The sequence below is a fragment of the Anser cygnoides genome, chromosome 4, assembly GCF_040182565.1.
Source record: "Anser cygnoides isolate HZ-2024a breed goose chromosome 4, Taihu_goose_T2T_genome, whole genome shotgun sequence".
Taxonomy (NCBI): Eukaryota; Metazoa; Chordata; class Aves; order Anseriformes; family Anatidae; genus Anser; species Anser cygnoides.
The window spans coordinates 65740458-65761255 of record NC_089876.1 but is presented as its reverse complement, the minus strand read 5'-3'; the positions used below and the strand labels follow the sequence as shown (position 1 = coordinate 65761255).

The 20798-nt window shown below is 44.6% G+C and overlaps 1 protein-coding gene across 11 annotated transcripts in view; it reads right to left on the bottom strand.

Moving 5' to 3' along the window:
• Positions 1-20798, bottom strand: part of EPHA5 (EPH receptor A5) — a 207059-nt gene that overhangs the window by 152209 nt on the left and 34052 nt on the right. For all 11 annotated transcript variants that reach the window (XM_066996326.1, XM_048073507.2, XM_048073508.2 and 8 more), the window contains exon 3: positions 14107-14770. In XM_066996326.1, the coding sequence (XP_066852427.1) occupies positions 14107-14770 (664 nt within the window). The remainder of the gene's footprint in view (positions 1-14106; positions 14771-20798) is intronic.

Below are 20798 nucleotides of genomic sequence, written 5' to 3'. Positions count from 1 at the left end.
AACCCTCCAGCACACTTCAAAAGTTCACTTGTGCCAGGTAATGGGGAGACTTTCCACTTCTCGAGTAGGGCCATCAGACATATGCACCACTTGTATTCATATTTTGCTTACACATACCCTCTGATTTCTTCGCTCTTTCTCCATTTGTGATGCCAGCCACTCACGCGCAAAGTCTTGATGGTGCAGGACCGGAGCATCAGACCCTGCTCTCCACGCATGCTGGCACCACAAGGCTCCTCCTTGTGCTATTTCAGAAGCAGGCACAAAAAGGCACATATAATAGGTTTTAGTCTCCTTCAGACTCAACAGATCTATAAGCTGACTACTTCAAAATCTAAACATGACAGCAGAAACGAAGCTTTCCTCCAGAACAACAATGGTGTTTGTTGTATTCTGGTACAGACTGAAAAACACACTACTTTTTCCAAGTAGTGCTTCATGTCATGTAAAACTAAGAAAAGGGGGAGGAGAGGGAGTAAAGCTATTCTATTATTTATCAGCCACACAGTCTAGATTTTGCCCCCACGAGCTATTTCAGAGATCTATGGACACAGCATCTGCAGAAGATTCTCTCATTAATACTTTCAACCATGCTGATCTACAACACAGCACTAAATTTACATGCCGCTGATTGCTGTGAGCTTTTTTATTTTGTCCCCAGGAATACTTAAAAAAAAAAAAAATAATAAAATTCCTTTGCCTGTATGTCATAATCCTGTGCAACAAAGTAGCATATGAGCACTGTGCATTTACTGAACCTCATAAGTTATTGATGAAACTCTTAAAGACTAAGCTGACAAAGCCATTCCACTTTTGGTGATTTACATAATTATAATTTAGGTACAATTTACTTATTAGTCTGCTGCCTATAATCAACTTTTAAGCAAACACTATGTGCACACCCTTATGTTTTAACCTGAAGCAATCCAAATGAATTCACAAATGCAGTTCTGTGCAACGCTGGAGGCACCGGTCTGCTGAAAGGCATCTCAACTGCATGTTTGAAGCACTAGGTAATAATCAGGGGGAAGAGTATTACTGATCACCACCTCTTCATTTCTGTGTCTATTCATTTGTTTATATCATAATAGCACCTAAATCAAAGGCCCAGAGACGTTTGCTACTTGTTTCATGCACAAGTGTAATATGTAGGTTTACCCACCCGTGTTGTTGCTAAGAATCTGTTCCCAAACCACACAGGAACGTCCCTGGATGTATCAGGCTACTCACTTTCAATGTGCGTGTTTCATTTTCTGCTATCTGACACACAAAAACCATCACGTTCTGCACCAGGCTACAAAAATCACGCCCTTGAAACTCCTCTTTGCCCCAGCCAAGAGGAGGCAAGAAGCAGAGCAGTCACCTAAGCTGACTGCCCTATTTCTGTTAAAGGGAAACGCTCAGGAGGGGAAAACAATGCACGTACAAAACAAGAAGGGTAGAAAGGAAGTGAGTCAGATTTGCTGGAAAATATTTACTTGCATTTCTAACACAAAGGAATCTTAAGCATTCATCACCAGCACTTTAGCAAGCCTGGCATGAGCTGTTGGATTCACCGTCAGGAGCTACTGGAAGCAAAACTCTGCTCTATGTATCCTTGCAGCAATGTCTGTGCAAGTAACCCTCCTGGGCCCTGGCAGCACTGCATGGCTTTTTGTAAGGCATGCCTGCCCATGCAAGTAGGCTGTACCACACCAGGCTGGAAAGCAAGTGCATACCTACATCCTTCTCAGGAGAGCAAGGGATGAGAGGAATTGGTAACGGTCTTGAAGCCAGGACGGTAGAGCCTCCCAACTCCATCACAAGTGGTTTGCAGGACCTTCAGCAACTCACTCAGCCTCCTGCGCCTCTGTTTCTCTCTCACCCTGCTTACTGAAAATATAAACTCCCTGGTGGGAGAGGCAGTTTCTCTGTGAGGATAAGTAGCACAAACTGATCTTATCTGGGGGGTTCAGTGACCTCTAGCATGAGCAGCAATTCCAACAAGCCAGCATCCTAATACCCATCTACACACCTCAGTATATGTGTACAGCTGACCGAGAAGGCTGCAGCTGGAAAACTCGAGAAGGCAGCCTGAGTGAAATGTCAGACACAGAAAGCAGCAGTGAAAGATCTCCCCAAGATACTTAACGAACAATATTATTTGAGTAAACACTGGCAGAGAGGGATGGCTGCAGCTCACTGGGGTTTCCAAGTGCTGCCCAAAAAGGTGTATGCACCTGACACCTGCAGCACCATAACCTCAGGGTACAGGAGGGATGCAGCCTCCTGAACACTGGACAAGTGAAGGCAGCAGGATCTCAGGGGTGAAAGTATCTTGCCTTTAGGGAAAGGAAGAATCAGATTAATCACAGCACTGCGTAACTACTGCTACTAGATGCCTTTTCTCCGGTGGACTCATTACTGGCTGCAGATGAGGTAATGCTGGATTCTTGGCCCCCGAACTGAGAAAGACAGGCAGACAAACCCACTGCGAAATAAGCAAGCTGTGCAAGTAAAAGCCACTGCTTGCTAGCCCTCCTGCAAACCCGTCTGCCAGCATTTCCCCTGCTTGCAGCTGCAGCCTGCACGGGATGCTGGAGCAGGGCTGAGCCCCTGGCGCTGGCTGGTAGCTGAGGAGAACTCACATTTCTCCCTCGTGCTCGAAGGGGCCCTGCTCAAAAGGACTCTCCCCAGCTACAACCCCCAGGCAGGGAAGGAAGACACTTCAGAGGTCTGTGCTGGGGTACTGCAGGCAGTCACATTGCTGGAAGAGCAACACGATTTCAGCAGTTCAAGCCTGCAATGAGATACAGCTGATCATTAGCAACAAAAACATTTCTGATCTAAAACAGCACAGCACTGCTGACATCACTGATACTATACCCGTTTGGGCCAGACTGAAGACAAGCATTCATAAAAATCACCATCTATTTCCCATTGTCCTGGAGGTCTTTGCCCAAACCAGCCACGCAATCCAGGAGTAAAACATGAAAATTATAGCCCTTTTTGACACCTGAAATGTTTTCTGTCAGCATCAGAGTGCCCACATAATTTATATATCACAAATATGATTTGGCACGATTAAATATGAAAATAATATATCACAGATTTGTTATTGGAATGGAAACAATTTGCGGCACACAACAGCCCAACAGAAGAAAAGCCCGATTGCTGCAATGAATAATGCATATTGCCTATAGTACTAATTAACCTTGTACTCCAGTAAGATATTACTGAACAATAAGGCTAATTTGAATGTGGCCTGACACTTTTCCCAATGGCATCTGGAAATCAGCCTTTGGAACATGTAAAATATGAATTTGTTAAACCAAACGCCTTTGCTCAATAAACAAACTCAGAGTTTTAGTTTCTCCGTGCATTTGCAGCCCACATTGTTTGCACGCCTGTACACCACACACAACACAAAGGGACCAGAAAGGGCCTGGCTTGGCTTTCCCCAGGCCTCACGTCTGTCAGTGGCGCCGAGGTGGTGACAGTGCACATTCAGCTAAATCCCCCAACACCGCTGCAGGCTCAGATGTACTATTGGTGTATCTGCAGCACGGCTATTGTATGGCCTGGCTTCCTCCCTGATAAGAGCAGCAAAATGCTTATACTGGGAATAAACACTAACTTTAAGCTAAGGCATTTATACTTCTGACCGAAGCAAAGGCCTCCAGCTGAAAATACCAACTTCGGTTTCAGCTGGTCTTGCTTTTCTTGGAAAGTACTCGTGATCCTGTTAACACAAAGCTATACATGTTATTAAACACAAACATGGCTTAAGAACCAGCATGCTCTCAGTTGTACAAAGCACGACCAAGGACTCGCACAGGCATGACCAAGACCTGAGCTAGGCCATACTCAAGGGAAGACTTCAGCAGATTCCCATTCGGGATTCCTTAGTAAATGCCTTGTGTAACAGCACAGTCAGCCATAAGGTTTCAGTCAGGGGGATCAAGTTTTCAGACAACGCTGGCCAACTGCTTCATGTGCCAAGGTCTGACCTAGCTTTGTCTTCTGGGCAAAACACCAAAAAACACAGACTTCTGGCTCTCTCCAAGAACCTTCCTGCCCCAGGAATCACTGGGAGGTCACCAAGCTGAGCAGTACCCTACAGTATTTTGTGAGGGCAGGGTCTGCCGGGGGCACCGGCCCCCCTTTCTACCAGTGCATTTAACGCACCACATTGGAGTCAGCGCGTGACTAGCCGCCTTCACCGTCAGGATGACACAGCTCTCGTCGATGCCATTAGCCATGCTCAGTGCTCCGTCGATAACAGAATCATACAACCCTTTTGCTTGTCCCCAAGCACCGGACTTCCATCTGGCAGCCATCCCACACACCAGAGAGTGAATTCCTCCCCCACCACCCAGCACACCAGTGAAAAAGCACCGGGAGGTGCCTGACCTGAATGCTGAGTACGTATTACCAATACATCCAGGGGGCACGAGCCAAGGGTGTCAACAGCGAGTGTGCCACGTGCAGAGCGGAAAGATAAGCCCACAGCACAGCTGTGGAAAGGCTTTCTACCACACCCCAAGTCCTGCAAGCAGGCCTGAAGAGCTGATGTGCCATTTTAAAGTGAAGTAAAAGTGAGGAGTGACTCAAAGCTTCTTACCTAATCCTTTAAACTGAGCACAGTGCAGAGATGCACGGGGATGATCTCAGGCCTGTGTCTCCCTGCACAAGATGAGAAAAGACCGCCACAAAGAAACAGCGTCTCTCTGATATTTAGGAGGTTTGGAGGAGATCAGGATCACATCAGTACCTGAGAAATAGGTCTGATCTCAGTTGTGTCAATTATTACGAGCTGAATTTCTATCGTGTAAGCTGTGCTCTGCTGGTGGTCAGTGCAACACACAGTAAGACCTAAGCCAAGAAATCATTTTAGTTAAGAATGTGTTGTAAGGGATTATCATCTCCATCCCAACACTGTCAGTGGCAGAACTCCCACTGACCGCAGAAGGTACAGCGCCACGCAGTAATTCCCTCCTGCCAGATGACCTGCACCCACGTGTTTTAGTTTGGTGGCATTGCTCTGGAATAAAGACTGAGTGCTATTTCTCCAAAGCTACATACACAAGCACGAGCATCAACAGGATAGTTTTCTTTCTTTCTCTGGTGCTAGCTAGACTCTCAATCTGGACCAAAATTCCTTTTCACGTGAATGATCGATTAAATCTCTCAAGCATAAGCTTGTCTCCGCATCTGTGTGTGTGGGCCCATGCTGCTCTGACCCAAGAGGTGTCTGCAGGCATTACCACTGTCTAAATTCCCCACTGCCAGCTTTGTCAGAGGAAGCTACTGCTGTCACAATACAAGAGCAAGTCCTAACTGCTGTGACACTTCATTTGTCTGGGCAGCAGCTTGCCTGGAAAGATGACTGCCCTGTTTTAGTGGAAGTATGCAAGACAATCAAGGCCAGCTAAGCAAACTAGTTTTGACATATTAAATCATGCTTGAACTGTGAGAGCAAAGAAAAATAATGTAAAAGCTCTCCTAGAAAACATCTTTAAAAATAAATGGGTAATACCGTTCGGCTTTGCCTATAGGAAGGGGAGAAAAGCTTTTATCTGAGCTTCCCAGTAATTAACGCAGCCAATTGCCTTGGATTTACACTAACACAAGGATGGCCCCTGTCCCAAGATGCCGGCATTGCTGGCATTTCTCGAACCCGGCAGTAATGAAGCCCCCGGTCCTGGCTCTGCTGCCGCCTGGGCAGCAGGCTATCTGCAGAACGGCTCGGAGCTGGGAAGCTGCAACCCGCAGGCTGCTTCCGCTGAATACCAAATCAGCGCATTCCCCACGCTCTCAGGGAGCAGCTTCTCCTTTTGCTCTGCAGTAATTAAAAAGCTTCCTTTTTCAGACAGCTTTCCAAGGCAAAGCTGAGACCTCCGTCACTGTCGTATCGGGACGACAGGCTGCCCAGCTACGTGCAAGGCATCTAACGCAGTGTTTGGGGAACCAGTACTGTAAGCAAAGCAACTCTTATGAACCAGGCAGGAGGCAGCCATTTCACTCGGTGGACAGTAGCTGTGACTCTAGAGTTTAATAAGGATGATGCTGGTTCTCCAGCCATGCTCACTTGATTCAAGTAACACCAGCAGTCACACGTGTAGAGGGAAAGAAGAGTCCACTGATGCTTTTTTTTTAATCTATAGATAGGTCTGGTACTCAGTAACAGCAGCTTTGGCAGCAAAAGGGACCTTCACACAGATATGGACTCCTTGGCACAGCTTCCACGCCAGGCAGAAGCTTCAGATTCTTCTTCAGAATACGTACCTCCAGGCCAAACATTTTCTGAAGGGAAGCATCTAATTTTGAGGTACAAAAGCAAACAGCCTAGTTAGCGTTCAGAACTGCTGAGCATCCACTGACTTCAGCAAATGCTAATGAGTGCCTGACGCTTCTGAAAAGAGTTTCCAAGGGCCCAAAGTAATGATTTAAATAACCTAATTTTAAGCAGATGTTTTCAATGGAAAATTAAAAAAAAAAAAACCAACACACCATGTATTTAGCAAAAACGACTTCCAAAGCTTGGAAAATCTTTTGCAAAGACAAATTCTGTTCCAACCCCAGCTTTAGAAGAGTAAGCTTGTGTTGCTGTCCAGTACTTCCCAATGAATTCACCTTGAGAAGAATGACCTGACAAGGGTTATATTATTCTAAGATCATAAAAAAAGCACATGGGATCAAGTGCAGCACAGACACCTGAAGCCCCGGTTCAGACTCCAGTCTCTGGCTGGCACTGAACTACTTAGGATGCCGAGCTAAAAAGCAAGGCAGCAGAGCAGCGGGTATGTATCCTCTCCCACCAGTTCTGCTTCCAAGGACATAAACTGAGGCAGAGCAGGGAAGCACGCTCCCAGGGACAGCCTTGTTTCAGCCCCAGCCAGTGGATTTGAGCTGCAGCTTTTAGAGCTTAGATTTTCAGGGCAACAAGTCTTCCTTGGTCTTAATCTGATTCATTGTCATTTACAGTGAGAACAAAGTTGTCAGCTGAAACCCCAATTCTTCAAACTTCAACTGTTTTTAAATGACTTAGGTTTATAAAAGTAGGACAAGTATATGAAAGCAATAAGGGATATCCACAGACCAGGCATCTTCTCTTTTGTCTTTTCTTTCTTTAATCTGTTTTGGGTATACGGTTTGGGCTTTATAAAACACCTAGCCTTGCTCTCTGAGTTCATTCCAGTATTAAAAATTTCACCACCATCCTGAGGGAAATAAAAAATGGAGGCCCATCAGTACCAAGTTCAACGCAACCTTAACCACGTGTTGTCTGTGAGCACCACAGCGTCTGTAACTAGATTAACTTCAATGATAAAAATGAGCAAGCTTCCAGAAAAATAAATGGTCATCCCTATTTACATGAAAAACAGATTCACCTCTTTGTGCAGACATCTGTGTTGCAGTCTTTGCATTCTGCTTACCTTATGCAGGACAATTTTATTCAGCTTTAAAAAAAATGAAAGAAAAGGTAAACTGCAACCGTGTTCAAACAAGGTGAAATCGCACCCTCCTTTTCTGGAGCCTGGATTTCAACCTCAATATTAACCCAAAGCAAGTTAAAATGGTCAACATACAAAGCATGCACAGAGAAAAGCTTGTAATTGAAATGTCAACACATCATTAACTACTGCTAAGTGATTCTAAATGAGAAGCACAAAACTGAAAACCTGCAGGAAAACATGAAAACCATGGAAATATGCAACAGTACAACTTCATTTTAACACTCAGCATACATTTTGTGGAATGTGGGTTCTGACAGATGAGCGGTGGCAGACCTACGGCAGTTTGAGAGGTTGCAGCCACCCTTCTGCTAAAGATTACCACCCAGGGATAGTGCCCATGTCTTATCTGCCCCTGTCCAGGGCATTAAGACAAAGCCGCTGGTCACATCAGCTGGCATGCAGACTGTCCAGTTCTGCAGTGCTGGCAGCAACTTCCAGCAGTGGGACACAACAGGCAGCTGGGGACAGCTCTGTCTTATATCAGAGCAATTAAATCCACTGCATTGTCAAACCACTATTCATGCACTTTATGCTTAGCATCTCTCCAGTGTCCTTATTTGTTTCTAAAAACAACAATTAATAAGCAAGCTGTTTCTAAGCAACTCAAAGTCAAAGGTGACAACCAAAGGAACCAAACAGCACCATGGCTAACGTGCACCTCTGCAACACCTCCATAATTTTAGAAGTATCTTAAGCTGGATATTCAAGAATGCTAAAATCAAACAAAATGAGTATTTAACTAAATACCATTTAGTTATCTAGGCTCAGATGCAAAAGTATACCCTGAAACCTTCCCCAAAGTACTTTTTGGCTAAGAAGCAAACATGACCTTCAAGACTGAAGCATTCAGAGCTGGCTCCAAGCGCGATTTTATTTATACTGCTCAATCTAAATTTTACATGGGGAAAAAAGTACTCTTTAATTGTCCTTCTGGAAGATGACTGCAGAGCAGTCCCACTGCCAGGAACGACAAGGTTATATTAGGCAAAGTAACAACCTAAAAACATCATTGCAGGATGAGGAAAGGTCTTCAGAGTCACCAAGGGTTACACAGAAGGTTAAAACTCATTAGCAGAGTACAATATATTGCACATACACAGACCGTGCCTTCCTTAATGAAGGCAAGGATGTGCAAAATAAAACAAGTAGTAATATTTAATCAGTCCTGTTGCAATACAGTTTTCATTTCTGGAAAACATTCCCCTGCTCTTAAGTATGTCAGCTGTGGAACAAAACCACCTAAATATACACACGCATAATAAAACCATTCCCCCTCCAGTGACAACTGCCTTTTGCTGAAATGTAGCATTCAAGTGATTTTCTTTACATTTCAAAAGATAATACAAACTGTGCAGCCAAAAATTCTGCTATTCTGACGCCGGTTGGTTTTGTGCCTAATTAAAATTAACTCAACACTTCAGCTCATAATTATATAAACACCTACTATGCTATACTCCCATCCAATTTGGTTTTAATCAGAAAAACGCACAAGAAGTATGAATGATGGGCAAAGAACTCCCTGGAGGGGTGGCAGTATTTCCAAATTCAGTATTTTCCATATACTGAATATTTCCACCAACGTTTTTCTTCCATGTAATCACCTCCCAGTAGAACAATTAAGAGGAGATTTTTTTTTTTTTTTTTTTTTTTATTTCTGGACTTTGCTTGCTTTCCACTCTACCACAAGGGTAAAAGTACTTTTGCCTTATTCACCTGAGTCCCAGCTGGGAAATGTCCCAGAAGACAGGCAGGATTTAGCAACACATTGTCTTTCTAGAGCATCCACAACAAGGAGTTTGAAGGGAGAATTCAGCCAACCCAAGGCAGAGAGGCAAGCTGTGGAGCGGGTAGAAAAAGCTTGCTCCCTCCTGCAGCTACATCAGATGAAAAAACAAAAAAAAAACCTTGTTGCTTCAGAGCCAAGGCCCAAACTCCAAAACCAAGTTTTGGTGCCACTGTGCAGCCACACATTTCCACTTCCTAGGAACAAGGGACAGTACAGCGCCTTCTGCTTCCCACCAGCGCAAGGGCACTGACTCTGCCTGCCTGCTCCTGCACAGAAGCAAAAAAAAAACCCACAGTTGTCTCAATATCCTTCCCATAACTGATCAACAGTGGGGCAATCACCACTCCGGGCAAGTTCCTTCAAACGCCTGTGCTGATTGCACTGCTCTCAGAGGAAGAAGAGTAAACTTCTGATTTACATAAGCTAGCAACCTTTGTCAATTGATTTAGTTATACCCAAAATTAAAGATATCTGCCAACAACGTTCATTTCTGCAGCCTTTGTTTCCTGTAAGGAATTATATCTCTTGGCAAGAGCTGGGCAGAATTGCAATACAAGGAATGAACAAGCATCAAAAATACATATTGGTTGTAAATGCAGAGAGATAGGTTCAGCAAGGTTGATTGAGAGAAGAATAATCAAGCAAGAAACAGCAGTATTTAAGAGAGCAGAAGGTCTTGGACCTTCTAGAGCTGCTTTACAAAAATAATCCAAATATTTCTAGAATGGTACTGCTGCCAGAGGAAAGAAATTCATACCCCAACCCATCCTCTGCCCTGCCCTCAGTTTCCAACTTCTCCCCTCAGAAAGCAGCAAGGATGAAGAAAAATTCCACCCAAGTTTTCCTCCATTATTTTGTCCAGCTCTGTTACATCTGTAATCGTGTCCATATCTCGTAGCTGGCTAAAAGTGCCTGTACTCCCTTTGATTGCTCTTCAAGTAGCAGTGTGCACTGATTCTTGGAAAGGAGAGCCTGGTAACCTCGTGAACTCATTACTTGCTTTTTCAGCTTGGCTCACACACAGTGCAGTTTTGCTGGTGTTTTTTTTTGTTGTTGTTTTTGTTTGTTTGTTTGTTTTTGTTTTTAAACTCAAATATTTAATTAATTTGTGATTCAGTTCTGAAAAGCAGTTGAAAAAAATATTAGGCTCCGCAAATCAATTGCATCCACAGCCACAGCTCTGCAAACCCATGGTCACCAGCAGGACCTCACTGCTGCACGTGTTTCAGGCTCACTAGATTAATGTGCCAACATCCCCTTCCTTCCAGTAGGATGGGCTCTGGAGACTTTAGAGGGATAAAAATAAGGATTTCTCGCTTCCCACTAAGAACACGTCAGGCTGAAGGTGAGGCTGAATACCAACAGAGAAGTGCCAGGAGGTGACCTTTCCACAGTGACTTTGCTTCCTGTGCAAACCCCGAAAGGTGAGCAGTACGCAGTAAGCAACTAGAACTGAAGTTACAAAATTATGACCATTTGGTGTTACTAAAGGACCATGAGTCCTTTAGTAACACCAAATCATTGCTCTAGAAAACAGCATAGAAATTCAGAGCAACTGCTTTGTTTTTTTTCTTATTAACTAGTATGGCAATTTATTCTTGTGAATAACGAGCCTTAACTCTGGTCATTTAAAAGCATGTCCCAAAACAGTCACAATTTACCTCTAGTTGTCTCAGAGTAGTCGCTGATAAATGGGCCATGCTGCCAAAGGAGGAGTAAAATATAAGTAGTTTGGGTTCTTTACAGTAAATACTGCCTAGCTGCCTATATTAATTGGGAGAGTGAGCACATTATATAAGGAGATTAGACCATGTCATATTTACAACCCCAGTGTCCCCAGCGAGAGAAATTGCTCAGCTGTTACTGTCAGTGCCTTCTTCAAACAGGAACCCCGCTGACAAGATGATGAATTCAGAACATCGTTGCCAATTAATGATTTGTAGGCAGAAGGGATTTCAATAGTTCCCATATGTCTGTGAGGGTGACTGGGATTTACATCGTCTCTAATAACAGCGTAGTCTGCTTTGTCCAGACGTGACACTGGAGCTTGGAAAATGTCAGCTTTGCAGGAGAAATTTTAATAAACAAAGCCAGACTCTTCGGGGTTGAAAACGCTTCCCAAAGCACAGTCAGTAATAACCTGCTTAACAGTAAGAGAAGGCAAGCGGGGAGACTGCTTGCAAGATGCGCTTAAATGATTTGCAAACCAAAGATCAGAAGTTATTTAGGTGTTTGTCAGAGCTACGCCACGGACTGCCAAGACGACCATTATGTCAGCCAGGAGCACAGAGCGCACCTCCTAAACACAAGTCAGGCTGTGAAAAAGCCACCCGCATCAACACAAAATTCACATAACACCTTCCTCGGTGCAAGTTACTCTCCTTATGGGCTGCAGTTCACTTCACTATCCTATAAAAAGAAGCACAGCCTTGTGAATGCAACAACATCCCAACCAGAAAGCATTCTGCTCACCAAAGACATCAGCACGAACTCCATATGATCCACTGACCGCAGACATCCTGAGCAGCCTAAGGCTAACGTATCCTATCGACTGAGCATCTCTGAGCACCGACCAGCAGGAAACACTCGGCACAGTGACCTGGGTTAAACACAGGACATCCAAACGGGGCCCTCAAACAGACTTTGCCATAGGCGCTTCGATCCCGACATGCCATTGATTTGGTGACGAAATTTAGGGCTTTCCTACAAATGAGAATTACAGACTTCAACAGCTCCAGAGTAGTTCAAGTGATAGCCTTTTGCTGAGGGTGCAGGCTGTGGTTGGAGTATAAAAGCAATTTCTGGGGGTATGCCTCACAGAAGGACAAGGGCACATCACCATGAGGCATCTGTACTTGCAAACTATGCCCACACTCCTACCCAACGCAGTCATAAGTTATGACCAAACACTGTACCCCAAAGTGACTTAGAAAAGTCCATGGAAACAAAAAATCCCACTCACACCCCCAAACGTAAAGCAGCATCTGAAATCACTAAGGTCTCCTCAAAGCATACTCCAGATGGCAGTCTCAGAATTACCAGAGATGTAGCTGCTCCACACTTGATAAACTTGAAGATCTTTACCAACTTAAGTGTCTGGTTTAAGCCAGTAGTGCTTTTTTTTCTTTTGTTTTGGGTGTGTTTTTTTGTTATTGTGGTGGCTTTTTGCTTGTCTTTGTTTTGAGTTCTTTAAGATTACTTTGAGGGCAAGTTTTGGAAGGAACTAATGGATGTACTCCCTTTCTCCAACAGTTCTTGCAGGTTACTCAAGACAGTGTCTAGACGTTGGACTCAACCAGTGCATGTTATTTCAGGACACAGTATTTTTAGCCACAATGAGGCAGACTCTCGCTCGAATATCTGCTGGCCCTTGTCCCTCACTTGCAACAGTCTAGATTTCATCAGCTAGGATTAACGTCAATCTTTGTTCCCCTCATGCAGTATCAAACTGCAAGTCAAATTTCTTCACCCACATGTGGGATAAGTATCTCTATTGACATAGGAACGAAAAAGAACAGATTTTTCAATGTTGACTGTATCTGCAGAAAAAGCAGAATCTCCTAGTCAAAAAAAGCACTAACCCCCGAGTCTATATCCTGTTTACCTGAGGTTTATCCAAAAATAAGCATACCTACAACCTATTTCCAAGTCAACCCTTGAAGAGATTTGAACTATAAAATCTTTAGGGGCACAGAGCATAACTGAGGACTAAAGGATCAAGGCCCCAGTTTACTTGGGATATGCAGGGATCCATCCTATGCACCAACAGTACAAATGCCAACAACAGTCTGGGGTGAGGTGAAAAGAAAATGCAACACCGACTTCAGCTGGAACAGAATCCATCTGCCTTCTCCACAGGTTGCCTCTCACTAAGTGGCCCCAAGCAGAAGGCAGTAAGATGGAAGGTGAACAAATTAGTTTTGCAAAAACCAAGCTTGCACTGAAGTTTTTTTTCCCCTTTTCTCTTTTTTGCCCAAATAAGTTTTCTTTTAAGCTACCTGTTACACTTTTACAGCAGAAGGGCAAATTTTATGTACAAATATGTAATGCAAAAAGCCACAGTCTGTACAACCTCATTTTATGTGTTTTTTTTTTTTTTAAAAGAAGTATTCTTCTTAGGTTTTAGCTTCAGACACCCTAGATCACTTGCTTGAGGCCCTTGATTCAGTAGACCTATACTAAAGAGCAACCCAGAAACCTCAGCCAGCTACTTGTATGTAAACTTCATCACATATGGAAGCATTTTTTAATCAGTGAAGCTTTACATTTAACTCAGAACAGCTGAGCAGCTTTGTATTAAACTATTTACCAGAGAGGAAAATATCGAATTCTCCCTCCTCCCCTTCCTCCCCCACCTCACAGAGAGGGAGAAAAACATATTTATTTAAATACAAAAACACAAAACATGCCTTGTACAGGGAAATTAACTTCAAATGTTCCCTGCAACAGCCCAGAAAAAAGAAATCAAGCTTCTAAAAATGAAGAGAAAACCTCAGTATTGAGTACATCCGATGCAAAGCTTTAAATAACTGATCAGACTGCAATTCCCTCATGGACCCGACGGTGCACTGCTCCCAAGGTAACAGCGGGGTGCTGGAGTCTCGCTGCACACAGTGAGCAGGGGAGGGAACTGTACATTGGTGTCAAGTCCCACAACACCCAGCCAAGACCTCTTCATCCTCCCACAGCCATTCAGCAGACCTCAGAGGAAGCGAGAAGCCAACCTACCGTTGTCAACCAGGCACGAGAAAAGGATGTGGAAGAGAAGAGAGCCAAGGCAGCACATCACCCTGGCACAGCAGCCCCCCTGCAGACCCTTACCTTGGCAGGTGTTGTTCTTCTCCTCGTAGCCTGCCTTGCACAAGCACTTCCCGATGGGCACCAGCCATTCTCCCTCAGCACTGCAGTGCATCTTCGGCGCCTCGTCGGTCACCGAGTGGTTGACGCAGACGCCTGACACTTCTAGCAGCTGTGAGGAATCTGCTCCCGTGATGGTGTCTGGAAAGCGTGCCAGGTTGCGGACCACTGATGGGCATTTCTTGTAGTACACGCGCACAGAGACCAGGGCAATGCAGGCACCCACGTCCTGGAAAGCAAGGTAAAATCCCTTTTTGGTCAGGGGCCCAACATCTCTCACCTCTGTGTTTAGCTTCATAACTCTGTCGCCAAGGTCTAACTCTGTGAAGCTCTCATCAGCAGCAATGGTATCGATCTTGATATACTGATTCTCTCTGATGTTCCTCCCATCTTCGTCATCCGATTCAAAGTAGTACATGTTAAAAGTCTCTTTGCAAGTCCCAAGTCCTCCTGGAAGGCTGTTGCAGTCCCTCAAGGTGAATTTGAGCTCGATGAAAATGCGGGATGCCCCTTCGTTAGAGATCCAGCTGGTCAGAAGCCAGTTGTTCTGATTCTGTTCCATTACCTTGCATACTTGGTATGTGTGTATCGGAGCATAGTTTTCATCCACCTCACCAATTTCTTCCCACTGCGTAAAAAGAAGAAGTATTACTTTTAAAAGAAGTAACAACTCCCACAAAATCTGAGCTTTCCCATGGAAGATCGCCTGAGGATTCAGAGGTTTACGATGGGATGTTTAGGGGGCAAAACATTTTGGCTTGATAATAAACGTATCAGATAAAAGATCCTTTAGAAATATAAATGGATGCTAGTTAAAAAAAAGCTTGTTAGAGGCTTTTCAGAAGCGGGAAAATAAAACTGCTGGGTCTGTCCACTGGTACTTTAAGTGACAAAACAAAAGCAGATGGGGCCATGAGCTGGCCTTTTCCAATGCAGCCACATAGGTGAAAAAGCTATTTACAGTCCGTCTGTCTCTGCATCCCCAGGCTCCTTCCTGCTACTTCCTCAAATCACTGCGCAGCACAGTGAAGACGACCACATTTCTCCAGGCTGTTCTCTCTCCCACTGAACAGCTTGCTGGAAAATCAGCAGTTGTGCATGAAATAAATGGGCCTTTGCTCCCCACGAGTGCTAATCAGAGGAGTTTCTGCTCGTGAAACAGCAGAATACTTTCAATAGAGGTGGTTACAGGATCTGCAAGACTTGAGCTGCTCTGAGCATGCTATGCGGGTTTTTAAAGAGCTCCAGATAATTTCTCCCAGCTGTTTATGGCAATTGTAACAACTGCTTTTTCGCTTTAATTTGGTCACGCACAAAAGTGAATCCCTTGGAAGAAATGCTTTCTCCTGGTCCAGCACTACAACAGGGCCTCCAATAGAAACAAGCAACATTAATGTCTCCTGTCTGCTTTTGACAACTGTGGTACCGCATTAAGAGATTAGATTAACCCACATACAGTCAAGAACTCAGGAGAACCAGCGATGATTTCAGCTTTGTTCCTCTCTCCTAGTTTTGACCTGCTCATCTGCTAGGGCTGAATTCCCAAAGCCTCTTCCATCCTCCCAGTGCCTCTGCTCAGTGTTGCTGCCTGCTTCTAATCTTAGCTGTGGACAGAGCTCAAAGCAAGCGCACAGAACATAATTTAAAGGTACTTCGATACAAGCTAATACAAGCTGAATATTTTCTAAGGCCAAAGGCCAATATTTTATTGGAAATACCACCTGAGATGAAGTCGAGAGCCTTCTCAACCCAGATATCATTACTGCAGAGCTGACAGGGAACACCCTCAGAGTCAACATAATAATGACATTTTTTCAGGGATACGCTTTTCTTAAATTTTATGTGAATATGGCGGCAACGAGTGGCATAAAAAACATAACATAATGCTACAGTCTAAAATGAGTTATAAATACCATCAGCAGAAAAACATTTCCTCTCTTCCACATACCCTTCCTCCCTGACCTGGGAGGTAAAAGTGCAGACTTCTGCAATTTTAGCAGAAGATGTGACTGCTATGACGTGCAGAGTCCACATGCATCACCACTCTTCTGAGCAAGGAACCTAAATTCAGGATTTTTTTCTCATGCTATGCAGCATTTTCATTTCAAAATCTTCCATACAACCCTGGGCTTAAACAGGCCACCATTCTACTGTCGCTTTATCCCCCTTGACAGCGCCGCAGACTTGCTGGAGATGCCTAAGGCTAAAGCTGGGCAGACCTGTGCAGGATTTGTGCCTAACTTTGGGGAGAAGCAGTCAACAATTACACAGAGTGCCACAGAAAAAGAGTGTAGAGGACAGCACAAATCTGCCAATAGCTTCTCCAAGTCCCAGAATATAAGGTGGGTTTGCAGACATGATATGAAAAAAACAGAAAAATACCACTCTGCACTAGTGCATTTACGTGTTCAGCACGCCATCCATACCACGCCACCTCATTTAACATGAGACTATATAAGCACAAGGTCTGTTCTCACACCGGTGATTCTGCTGGAGGAGGAGGAGGGTGTCCTTCCACACCCCTGCCAGCTGATGCAGAAGTCCCTGCTGCCTCTGCCAGGCGAGCCCAGAAAAGACTGTGATGACCTGAATGACTGCAAACCTTTGCTCTTTCTGGCGAAGGTCAGAGGATCGCTCGAACCAGCACATCGACCAGCAGATACTGGAGGTATTTGCCTCCGACAGGAGGTGGTGAAAAGCGTCCAAGAGCTGGAAATAGCTGAGACCAAACAGTTTCAGTGAGTGGGGATGGGTACAGATGGCCACAGAATGCACAATGCAACTCCATATGACATTTAGAGGGTATCTGATGTACATTTCTTTCCGAAAACTGATGTCTGCAGGGACCATAATGTTGCAATCGGATCTTTAGCGATCTATCTTGAAGGTATACCAAAAAAACTCAGAAAAAATACTTATTTTAATTTAGATTTACACGGACAACTATAATGCTCTCCAGAGTCACAAATTAAGCTCCTTTCTGTAGCTGCTCCAAGAGTTGTATTAGTGGAGGAAAGCTCGGTTGTTCAGAAAGGAAATCCAGTGGCTCTCATGGTTGCTTTCACCCACTGACAGCACGACGTTGAATAGGAAGGTCCAAGCATAAACACACTGAGCTGAGGTGTAATTTCAGTTGTAACACACGTCACTTAACATCTCAGACCTCAGGATGTGCTGCGTTTCCAGCAGTGAACCCCAGCTCAAAGAAGTCCTTCCATCACCACCTGCCATCAAACCTAAAGCAATCCGAGAGCAAGAGGAAAGGGAGGTGCTAATGAGTTAGGGCTGCTTATCTCCGTGTAGTCCTCACGGGAGGATCAAGTAGATCATATCGGAGCAGCCTCTATTGCATAAAACCTCTGCTCTGCCATTTAATCCCATCTTCTGCTTTCCTATCTGCATGTAGGAGTGCACCACGTCTTTCTCTTCCAATTAGTGCAGCTGGGTTTGCCTCACCCCCGAGACCGCCGTTCTGCTTTCACATCCCTCCATGAGAGGGAGATAGGGGAAAAGAGAACCTGCACCTTCTGCCTAGTCCCAGCTTCCCAGTTATTGCAGACCTCAGACAGCCACCTTGAACAACGAAGGAAGAAAAACTAGCTAGAACCTCTGCAGGATGAAATGCTGCTCCATAATAGTTAATGAAAAAGAAAACTCAACGCATTAAAATGACAGCATCTAGCTGAAAATATTTGCGTTAAAAAATAATAAGTACAACTGAAAAAATGTGTAACGTTTTAATTCCTCTCTGCAGCACATATTTTTGAAATATAAATCAACCCCATCTGCAGGATTAAAACAAAAATGCAACATTAATTTGGTGCTAAATGTTTTCTCTAAGTCTTTAATAGCTGTAAGAAGGAAAACAAACGCATTTCAATGGCCTGATGTTAAATCATTTATAGAAGACCTATTTCTGAATCAGAAACTTCCAGTACACCACTGCTAGCGAGTTAACAGAAGCTAAAGACTGCACTCAGCTCCATCAATAGCAAGCATGCAATTCATGCAGGCTGTCTGCCCGTGGAAAGGCCAAAGATATCACACATCTAACGAATACATATATAAAAGCTAAAAAAGCAGTCAGTGGAGCAGCCTTGGGTTAAATGGACAATTTAAAAACTCATTCACCAGCTGCCTGCCGCTCAGGCTTGTTTCTAAGCTCTGGGATTCCAGGACTGCAATGTGCTACCACAGCACAGCACCAGGCTGCCGCCCCAAAAACAAGTTCTGACGCTGGAGATGAAGATTTCAAAGCTTTTGTTTGCTGTTGTTTGGCTTTTTTTTTTTTTTTTTTAAGATTAGTTTTGTTACAGGCCTCCATCTGAAGTAGCCACCAAAGCTGGTGTGCAAATTTTAAGCCTTTCTTAATTCTGCACATTTTAAAGCTGCTAAAAGAAGTTAGACATTTAACTAAATCCTAAGAGTAAGAGCAAAAGGAAGCCTAGGAGCGTTAAAAGTGGTTCCCAGGACTTCCCAGAAAGCTTTCCAGCAGGATTCCCTCCCTCCCTCCATCCCCCTAAGGATTGTCTAAGCTACTTGTGCTCTCACTACCCATTTCACAGGCTCTCTGGCACAAGGCTCACCTTCTCCCACTCCTTACCCCACTGCATGGAACCGTACAACATACGTGTGGTAATTCAGCTGTCTGCTGACACCAAGATGTAAAACTGGAAGAGGATTTAGATATTTTCATTCTTTTGCCTCTGCAGAAAAATTATTATGTTTCCTTCTGCACATCATCCTGCCCTGTGCCTTTTTTTCCCTGTTACACTTGGTCCTTCTCTGTGAGATACCCAATTCTCTGCCTCTTGTCTCTCAATATCAAGCTTCAGTAGTGGCTCTGGCCTCTTTCCCCTGCACTTGCCCACCAGCTCCATACCCTGAATGGAGTTTTGCTTTTCCTAGCCTTTTCTTTTCTATTGGGCAAAGAGCTAGAGCTCCACATACCTCTAACTGTAAAATTCAGTGAAAATGCATCAAAACAACGTTCTCAGCCTTCTGGCAACATATGGGCCAGTTCACAGACTCCCCTTCAGAAACTAATGGCATGCTGCTCGATTAACAAGCATCGGCTTGCAGCACTCTTTAACCAAGTTGTCGAGGCAGATGAATCTCCCAGACAACTTGCAGGACTAGTGCACGGGTCCAACACGTGCTAACCCAGCTGAGACAGCCTCACACAGCTCTCCCTTCCTCGAGGGAAGGCCTCGAACCTCGAAAAAGAAGGGCGAGTTTCATAACTAGCTGCTTGGACACGGCAAAACAACCCAAGGGTGTAAGCTGTCCCTTCTGTCACACTCCACTCCCTGCAGCTCACCAGCCGTGCTGGAAGGGTCCCCACAGCAGCACCCACGCTAAACCTGGACCCTGCAAGCCTGACATAGATGTCACACTGCAGGCTTTCAACACGGGAAAGCATCCATGATGCCCCACACAATTCTGCCCACAGAGAAGGGTGATTTTGCCCCAAGGTCCTGCTGAGCATGAGCACACTAGTGGCGTGGTGGGGGGAAATTCAGCTCCTGTGGCAAGTTTTATACGGGGAAGCCTGGTGCCTTTCCAGAAGGGCAGGCCAGCACACTCAGCTTTGTGCAATTCATTCCTGTAGTATTTGGGCAGCCTATTCAACTGCCTTTCAGGCAGCTGATCTTAAGACCTGGCTGCTGATCAATAGCCCCCAGCTCAGCTGCCACACACACATTTCCACCCGCTGCTCGACTTCCTCCAGCAGCCTCCACCTTCTCTCCTTTCACTGCTCTCCCCATCACAAAACCCAAAAACTTCAGGTTTATTTTTTTTAGCTGCCTGCCAGCTTTCTACCTGCTATCATTTTACTAAGATAAAGCAAATAAGAAGAGCATCTGAGCAGGCTCTCCTCTGTGTGATTTCATTGACTTCGGTGAGGTAACATAAGGCTAAGTCCCTAGTGGAAGCCAGGCAGAGCACCACGCATCCTTTTCTGTAGTGCAGAAGGTTTTTTAGGGCTGCGTCAGCTGTACAATAACAGTGCTCATGTCCCCCATCTTGTCTGCTACAAAACACCACTTAGACGCACTGGCCCCAAATTTCAACTGCTTCCAAGCCTGCCACCAGTACCGCCAGTTTTATAACAAGCCCTACAATGCACCACATCACTTAGATCTTCAGTTCTGGAAGTCTGAAGTCCAAACGCTGCGCTGGGACACCACCCTCAACCAGGGTCCTTGCTCGCTGCACTGCCCTGCTGCCACTCCTGCACCACTCGGACAGCAGGAGGACACCAACCCCAGCCAGGTGACTCCTTCCAGTGAATTACAAGTTCAAAGCAACAAAGGAGGCTGAAACCATTCATGAGCTCAGATCAAATTAGGAAAGGAGGGAACAGGATAAAAATCAGCAAAGGGGAAAACAAGCGATTTTGATAGCCTCTTCAAACAGGTATTTGGCATCTTCTCTTCCTGAATTTATATGAGAAAAAATAGAGGTTAGAAAAAAAAGAAGTATAAACTGTTGTAGAATATCCCAAACTATTTCTTTCAAACTCAAATACACTTTTTAAATTTCACCTTCCAAAATAAAAGAGATTGTTTGTACAGATAGACTTTTATTTTGCAACACCACTTTTATGATGAAAGGTGCAGAGATTCCTACACAGCTTCTATTTCCTCATTTCT